Source organism: Lepeophtheirus salmonis, chromosome 13 (assembly GCF_016086655.4).
Source record: "Lepeophtheirus salmonis chromosome 13, UVic_Lsal_1.4, whole genome shotgun sequence".
In the NCBI taxonomy this organism is placed as follows: domain Eukaryota; kingdom Metazoa; phylum Arthropoda; class Copepoda; order Siphonostomatoida; family Caligidae; genus Lepeophtheirus; species Lepeophtheirus salmonis.
This window is the reverse complement of record NC_052143.2, coordinates 44530166-44539457: the sequence shown is the minus strand read 5'-3', so window position 1 is coordinate 44539457 and position 9292 is coordinate 44530166. Positions and strand designations below refer to the sequence as shown.

The 9292-nt window shown below is 32.5% G+C and overlaps 2 protein-coding genes across 2 annotated transcripts; one reads left to right on the top strand and one right to left on the bottom strand.

Moving 5' to 3' along the window:
• Positions 1 to 22: 22 nt before the first annotated feature.
• On the bottom strand, positions 23 to 2733 carry LOC121128596 (uncharacterized). Its single transcript, XM_040724189.2, has 5 exons — positions 2460 to 2733; positions 2072 to 2381; positions 1721 to 2009; positions 1316 to 1638; positions 23 to 591 (listed from the first exon to the last, which is right to left on the bottom strand). Exons 1-5 carry the CDS (start codon positions 2714 to 2716, stop codon positions 289 to 291), a joined length of 1482 nt encoding a protein of 493 aa, XP_040580123.1. The 5' UTR covers positions 2717 to 2733; the 3' UTR covers positions 23 to 288.
• Positions 2734 to 7855: 5122 nt separating this feature from the next.
• On the top strand, positions 7856 to 8622 carry LOC121128149 (fatty acid-binding protein). Its single transcript, XM_040723714.2, has 4 exons — positions 7856 to 8018; positions 8095 to 8267; positions 8330 to 8428; positions 8502 to 8622. The coding sequence occupies exons 1-4, from the start codon at positions 7949 to 7951 to the stop codon at positions 8550 to 8552; spliced, it is 393 nt and encodes a 130-aa protein (XP_040579648.1). The 5' UTR covers positions 7856 to 7948; the 3' UTR covers positions 8553 to 8622.
• The last annotated feature ends 670 nt before the right edge of the window (positions 8623 to 9292 follow it).

Genomic DNA, 9292 nt, shown 5'->3' with positions numbered 1-9292 from the left:
GGCTTTCTCCACAGTGTGGTTGTAAGTATCTATAGTCTATTTATTTTAAAACTCCTTGAAAAGTATAATTTTTTTTTTTCTGAAGTAAATATTCGAGGACAAAAAACCTCCCATTTTTATTATTAATAATTTTGACGTCAATTTTGAATTGGTATTCTACTGAATTTTCTTTTTGTATAAAATTTATTAAAATCTCACTAAAAGGATGTTTAAATCTTGTCATAAAGTAAAAAAAAAATATATATAAAATTGCTCAAACTTTGAATGGATGCGTTTGGACAGGGGTAATTAATTGCATCTGCCTTTCCTTGAAAATTTCCTTATCCATTTCGTGAATTTTGCAACATTGGTATAAATCCCTGGTTGATTCAATCCAGCACATTGTTCTCCCCTACTCACAACCCCAATAATAATGGCTCTTTTCTTTCCTTTTCTCTTTTTAAACCTATAAAGAGGCCCACCAGAATCGCCTTGACAGGAATCAGCATGTCCAAGGAAAAAATTCAATTGAGATGCGTTCCCAGTGATGTTTAATCGATTGATTTCAGATTTTCTTCGCTTAAAGAAAAAATTATCTTTTGTTCCTTTAATCTGAAAATGAAGTTAATTTATGTTAGTACATATTTTAAATATCTAGAAAAAGCCTTCGTATTATATTTTAGAGAAGTCAAACGCAACCTCCATGAAATGTCGACTACCAAACATCCGGTCTCAGTAAGGATGCTCGGTATTGTTTTATCTGAAGGCCTCAAAATGAAGCCAATTTGGTTCCCTTTTGATACATATTGACTGGCAAGGATTACTTGATGATTTGCAAGCAAAAGTGCTTCCTAGGCTTGCAAGATCACAAAGCAATACATTTAAAAAAAGCCGACGGAGCTCCTGCACATACAGCTAACATTGTGCAGTATTGGATGATCAAAAAATTGAAGTTCTGACCGAAGGACTTCTGACCAGGGCAGAGCCCCGACTCTGGTATTAAAATGATTTCTTATTATTTAGCACTCTAAAGACTAAAGTAATCAATAAATCATAACAATATGTTCATTTTTTTCTCCTCAAACTCTGACTAATATATTTTGTCGTTCTTAAGGACAGAACACATATGCTTTGATATAAGTATAGAATAGTTATGTGTGAGTGTGATCATGAGAAACGTAGAGTAATACGGATGATTTCTTGGGGATTTATTTGCTACATTATTAAAGCAAAATTTATCTTTTGGTCGATACCTAATTACTCCGGAAAATGCCGGGAACTACAGCTAGAATGTACATAAATGCTTCAAAGAAAATTGCTTACTAGGGATTTTCACCTTGTAACGACGATATACTCTTCGTTTAGGAAATAGGATTTTGTGCCCTGCGCAAATTTCTTTGTCTTTATCATATTGAAGTGTCTCCGAATTCGAAATGAGCAGGTTACACTCTCTTTTACGAAGAGCAACCAAGTTGATTTCCATTAGTTTGGTTGCTTCTAGCTGTATTGCTGAGCATTGCTTCGAACAAAATCCCCAATCTTGTGTAGGGGACACCTCTGTCATGGTTTCATCTTCCATTTGATAGTCATCAAAAGCAGTGCAATAACCAACTTCATTTTCTTGTGCATCTCTTCTACAAGATCCACACCAACCATGACCTTTAAACATGGAAACACGATAATGCACACACTACATACACTCTGAAAAAACATAATTTGTAGAATCAATAATTATAATTACCATTGTTTTCAAGTCTGTAACAAATTGTTTCCTTCTTCTTGGAATAAATGATTTTAATTGCATCTTTGGTTTTGAGATTATACTTGTTTCGACCAATCGCTTTTAAGAATTCTTGACATATTTTATTATTTGCAGAAGGGCTATCCGATGTCAAACAGCCATCAAATACCTGTCCATTATATGAAAAAGGTTTTCTACACCGAACATACTTAGAAGGACCATTGCTATCTGTTAAGCAAGAACCTCCAGTTACACCCCACCCAGCCGCATAAACCTTTTTGTTATGAACCTATACAAGTTCAAGTATGAGTTGAAAGAAAACACACAAATATGACCTATTTGGATATTTACTCTAGCTTTTCGTGAGGGCAAGCAAATGGGTCCTACTTTTTTGTCAATAAATTTAATCTTTCGATCAGTTTGAATAAGAGCCAAATCTGGAAGATGTGGATGCCCAGTTCCATCCCAGTTTTGGTGCATAATGACATCAACCGCATGAAATATTTGGACATCTTGTAGTTGATCCAATTGAGAGACATCCTTATTATTGACTCCAATATACATATTTATATTCTTCGAGGGGTAAAGCAATTTTTTATCCTCACAGGGAATGACGTCACTTCCATACAAACAAACGCAGTGCCCAGCCGTCAAAACAAACCTATAAATATGTAAATGTTAAAGAAAATATGTAGATAGAAGTACTCCAAAAACTCCTTGGTCTAGAACGTATATGCACCTATCGTTTATAATTGTTCCTCCGCAGGTACTCTCGTCTTTGTTAACCTTAATCAGGGCTAAGAAACTTCGGGGCGGGGGTTCGTATCCATTCACAATCCTTAATTTTTCCTCACTTTTCTTTTCGGGTCCTCCAAAGAAACGATGCCCTGCTTTCAAGTTCATTTCTAGATCTTCTCCACATTGACGTCGACAAATTAGTGATTCTAGGCCTTTAGGTAAGATAAATAGAGTCAGATTAATAAAAAAGCTCCTCATTCCTATCCGCAATTTCCCATCATGACAATAAATATTAATTCAAACAAGGGAGAGGGGAACTGGCGTATAAATCACCTTTACAAATCGTATTTATTAATATCATATTCCACACAGGAAATAAGAGTATTAAAAAAAAAACTTAATTAAGTTTCTTTAAAAAAAAAAAGTACTTAGTAGAGTCATGTATCTTCCTTATATATATATATACAGTATTAGTGATGGGTATGTTGGTTTTTTAGAGCCTTCATCAGATCTCACTTATTTCATATTATGTAACTAAAATAAATGAGATCTGTTTCGATGTTGATGGATTTATTAAGAAATAATTTGAATTTATTAAAGTTTACGGCATGATACTCTACGTTGGATCTGAAAATTCTTAGAAATTTCCTCTGGCTTGTCGAACTTTGTTCATAAATAACTTTCCTATCATCCATCAGACTCCTCAAGATATTTTTCTACTCTAAAATATATAGTTTTTTACAACCAAAGTCGAATAAGAAGAGTAGAAGACTCTCAAGATTTGGACTTTTTTGGTGATTTTAATATTTACATACATATTTTTCAAAAGTTCCATGTCCTGTATTATAGTTCTATATATCTATTTGTTTATTTTTTGTACGGTCCATTTGATGTACAAATTTTAGATAACTTTCTTATGTTGTTTTTTATTCGTATTAAAATTATATTTCTTGTATCGTTGCGATTATATTAATTAGAAATCCTCAAAAGTCCATTTTTTTAAATATTTTTATCGAGTACAATTCAAGGCCTCAGAGAGTAAAAGTTAGTTTAAAGAGTACTTTATACCGGACCGTCGATTGGATTGTGCTTTTGGGAGGGGTGCGAATTTTTTCTTCAAATTTTACATTTAACATCTCATTTTTTTCCCCGACTCTAATATGAAATGACTTTATTTTCTACAAACATATTTTTGCCTTTCATATCATCAATATTTTCTATAATATTTATGGATCGATGTTTTTTTTCTTTAAAGAATGACGTTTTTTTCTGAAAAGCTTTCTTTTATCTTTTTTAATAAATTGTGTCTATATTTAATTAAATAAAAGTTTTTAATAAGTAATATTTATTTGGTAATTTTTTTTTTCCAAATCATTACACAAATAATCCAAAAATATTGTTGGAATGTACAGGGTTTTGCAGATAAATTGGGAATTTTTCAAATTGTTATATCTCGGCTTCCACATAGAATTTCCCCTAGAAATTGCTTTGCTGTGACTGGCTGAATTCTTTCTTTCATATGAGACTTTTTTTAAAGAGAAGGTCAAGACCATAATAGGTGTTTGCTGCCCAAAGCTTTTGAACTACTTAAGCACATGGGGGATACAAAAGTTATTGTCCACCTCGATGAGAAAAAGTTTGTGGTAGACGCAGGAATTAATCGGCAAAATGCAAGAGTCATTAAGTCAATAATCCAGATTTGAACATTGTAGATTACTATTTGTGGGACACCCTTCAAGAATACGTCCACAAACGCTTCAAAACACTGTTAGCTCGCTAAATGAACTGTAGGATGATCCTAGCCGATCACATAATCAAGGCTGCACACAATTCAGGACAAGAATCACAAAGGTTATTGAAGCTGGAGGTGGGCACATCAAATGAATTAAAATATAAGATCACTAGCAACAGCTTTACAGGGTGTCCACGATAAATTGGAACTACTTTAAACTTCATCCAGATCCATAATGTGGATATTCGGGGTTAAATCATACTAATATAAAAGGTTGCGTGAACAATACACTATACCTTCCACCACAATTGTTTTGACAACAAACAATAGTCCTCATGGAACAAGCAAGGAGAGACGCCATCCTCCAATTGGCTCGCGCGGGACACAATCCCTCTGCTATCTACTAGTTTCTTTACTACCCCAAGACCACGGCGTACCGGATCTTCAATGGCTTGGAGGTTGAGGGGAAGGTCTGCCGCAAGGCCCACAACATGAGAAGTGACCGAATCCGTACTCCCCGCTTCCTTGAAGGCCTCCGGAAGTCAATCAAGGCTTCGCCGGGGACTTCCTTGTCCAGGTTGGCCAAGAACCGTAGAGTGAGCAAGCAGCTGGTCTCCAAGGCTGTGAATGATGACCTCGGGTATAGGTGATTACTACTGGTAGGGGAAGTTGGAGAGGGAGGTGTGCAAGGTCAGCCACAAGAGCATCGCGGGCCGCATGAAGGGCTCCATTACGAGGGAGTGGAATGCAGTCGATTCTGCGGAAGTCATCAGGGCATGCAAATCCTTTAGGGGCAGGATGGAGAAGATCGTGGCTGCTGAGGGAGGACATGTTGAATAAATTTATTGTTTAATATCATGTCTAACTTTTTCATATTAACAAATACACTCTAAATTCCATTTTTATCAAGCTGGTTGAATTTTAAGATAGTTCCAATTGATGGTGGACACCCTGTACATATTTCAAATAAATTTGATGAATGAATGACCATCTAAATATAATAACTTGCCGAGAACTTCAAAGCCCTGTATTTACTTACTTCCAAAGAATTACAAATGAAAAAAAGGCAAGTTTCAAATTATGCATTAAGTACTGTAAGTGTATAAAGTGCATATTAGAAGAAGAATATAATACTCAAGTGGGGATTAAAGGGGGAAGGGCGGAAATGACGTCATTAGACTTCCATGCATCTAGAATTTTATGCCCTAATGTATGAACATATAGTTGCTGTAAAAACGTAATCAATTAACCTTGATAATTAATTAATAATTTTGTATATGAAAAAAGGAGAGAATATATTCATACGTGAGTAAATAACTATTAACACCTATGTATATATGTAAATATTCTATGTACATATACAATCACATATATGACAACTACATCATAAGGTGATCCACAAAAGCGAAGTCGATCTGCTGTGTACATATTCTAACAGCTTGACATTTTATTATGTGATAAAATAATAATCTATTTATTTTCACACTAGTAGAAACTATTGCATCATTTAGCAATGAAGGAAATCCAACGTTTATGACTGTATTGCAATTTATGAATTATTTATATAAGTATAGGGTTGGCTTTTATGATGAGGCAATAAAACGGTTAGGCTTTTAAGATTAATGCATTAACAAATTTTTATTGGAAGAAATCTAAAATGTGTTATTTTACTCAGAAGTAGACAAATTTCCATTTATGCTCTTGGTACGAATTCACGAGATGATGATATTTTATAGAATGAAGCCAGTAAAATACTACAATTTATTTTGTATACATATATAGATATATAAATAAACATTCTAACACAAAGTTTACAGTTGTTTATTCTACATAAAAACACGTATATCTGTAAATATTATTTTTCATTCGAAGATAGAAAATAACAGATCTATGCTAATTGGTTAAAAAAATTCATTTTTGAAGAATGTTTTCTTTTGTTCTTACTAAATATATGAATTTAATATATGCCAATAAAATTAACATTAGGGGCTAGGTACAGGAATTGAAATTGCAAACACAAATTATAGAGAATCAGTCACTCCAATTTGAACAAACTTTGACCTCACCCAGCTCCCCTATGAGTGAATCACGGCCGAGTTTTTCCCTACTCATAACAGAGGTTATGTGACTCATAACAGAAACACAGAGAAAAATAGAAAACTAGGCCAGATAATGCAAACCTTTTTTATTCAAAACTCTGTATATTTAAAAGATCTACTAATCCTAAAACCATAATTTAAATGTAACATCAATATTACCAACTCTGGGACCATTTATGCAAGATTTACTTTTTTTGTATTAAGTAAAATAGTTACTCCGTGGGATAATTGAGGCAGTGGACCATGGAGGTCATATATAAAATTAATATGACATTTATACTATTAAATAAAACCAAAGAAATCATGATAATGTCGTTGCTCAGGATCTGGACAAGGTCAAAGTGCGTTCCAGTTATAGGGCACGACCCTATATTAAAATGTGCCAAGTGCAAATATGTGTGCAAAAACTTTCGTAAATACTTTGGACATGGTCCCATACATTTATTCATTTATTATAGTAGATAACATGTATTTAACTACTCAAAATATTTTTACCTAATATAATATAATGACAAAATATATATTACATTTCATTTCTACGAATAACTAATATAAGAGATTTCCCCAATTAACTTCATTGGAAAAAAAAATCCCTTTTGCAATGTCTATAGTGTAAATATATATGATAATTATATGAGTGACTGCTATGGGAAATGACAAATTCTTGTGCTTTGGGAGGGGGGAGTAACTACTATCGAGGGGTCTGACTAGAGTATTTTCACTTACGTCATAAATTGCATCATAAATAAAGGAGACACCCTTTTTGGGGCTCAAAGTTAATATTTTTACTTCATAAAATAAACAAATGTCCATTACATTTCCATGAAACTTCATCAAATGACATTATGAATAATAAAAGACTGAACATCCGCATTAAATACTACTTGATGCCAATGATTTACACTCATATTTGAATCTAGTCAAAGTATAATCTACTGAAAATCCCTGGATTTAAAAAAAAATCTCTGAGTCAATTAAGGAGGAGAAAAGTAAGATATTTAGAAAAAATATTGGGTTCTTTCATCGTAATAGTTAATTATTATCTACAGTATAAAATTAAGAAAGTATGTAATGAAATATTTTTAATACATTTTGGGGTCATTTATATAATAAATTCAGGCAATAGAGCAATTGATTTTTGAAAGACTGCAAGGCTCAAGTCCTATTATTTGTTGGCCCCATTTTGACATCACAATTTTTCTTAATATTAATCAAAAAAAGGGTTTCCTTGTTATACAACTTTGTTGTTAAGTCCTTATACATATACTCGAATGAGTGAATGGGATATGTTACTATAGATTATTAATATTATCTGAGATCCTCTTATTTTGTATCAAAATAATGAATTATAAATTAAAAACTGCTAAAAGTTTGATTAATAAAAAGACATTGATAAGTGCTTTATTTATTTTATATATATCATATGTAATTTGTAAAATAGAAAATAAATATTGTTATACAAAAAATAAGAGGTGATAATATATGTTACACTTCTTATCTCATGATAGAGAAGAGGGCACAAAAAGTATAGTTTGTGTATATATACTCTCAGCTATGCTTTTTGAACTTCATTCTTGTATCAAGAGACTCAGAACATATATACATCAGTATATTTGCAACCCTTTCACGTGAAACAAATAATCACTTACTACATTCAATATGGTCGCCATGGCTGGAACTTATAACTTTGTCTCTCAAGACAACTTTGACAAATATCTTTCAGCTTCAGGTAGAGCAATCTGACTCTTTTAATATTAGTCTAAAGATATATCAACATACTTTTTTTTTTCTTCTTCTTCTTCTAGGAGTTGGAACCATTCATCGTATGGCCATTACCAAAAGCAAACCAGATATTGTTGTAGAATGCTCTGGAGATAACTACACTTTCACAACGAAAACAGCATTGAAAGACATTAAGATTTCCTTTACTTTGGGCCAAGAATATGAATGTGATCCTGGAACTGGGCGTGTTGCAAAGGTAGATAAGATATATAACTATACAAATATCCAGATAATTTGACTTTTTTTTTTCTCCGGTAGTACGTCACTACCAAGGATGGAGATACATTGATTACAAAGGAAGTTTCCGATCCTGATAGTGTTGCCACAAGGAAGTTCACAGACAATGAACTTATCATGGTAAATATATTATATCCTTGATACCTATATGGGCATTCAATTACTCTTGCTTATATGTATATTTTTATTACAGACCATGACAGCTAAGGGAGTCACCGGTACCCGGACATTTAAGAGAGCTTAAGTTTCAACATTATCTCAACTTAATTTTGTCAAACATTTCGCAGTCAATATAATAAAATATTATAAAAGAATCACTCTTATTTTGATCCTATTTTGACTCTCATTTCAATGACATAATTATTTTCTCACCTTTTAGCGTCCAAGGAGCCTTCCAATTAAATACCTTTAATAAATCTAATTATAAAAATCATTTAAACAGCATATTTCTATAAAATAATATAGGATTTAAGGAATTTTTTCTAAGAAAAGAATGCTGTTTTTCTTTTACAAAAGTGAGAAGACAGAAAAAATATTACTCAGACATAAATACCATTATATGAAGTGTGTATATAAAAATGCATTGGGATGTTTGTGTAAATAAAAATTTAAAAAAACAAGAAAAGGCAAGAAGAGGAGAAGTTAAGTGTGTTTTATAGAACATGCCAGAATAAGAAAAACATTGACTTTTAGTCCGATGTCTTTGGATAGGTTTGGTTGGGATTTGTGCAGCTCAAAAATATTGATGATGTTACCGTTAGCCAAAGAAGCAATTTTTGATGTGAGGAAAGGTAATTGAGGGAGGATTCTTCTCTCGTATCCCCTTTTTTTCAAGTTTAAATTGATACTTGAGGATAGAGATTTTTTATATGAGAGGAAATAAATTACATAACTGCAAAAAGTACAATTTCTGATTATAAATTTAGTTACACAAGAACACCATTGCCTATGGATTTTACTATAATATTGCAGAATATTATATTT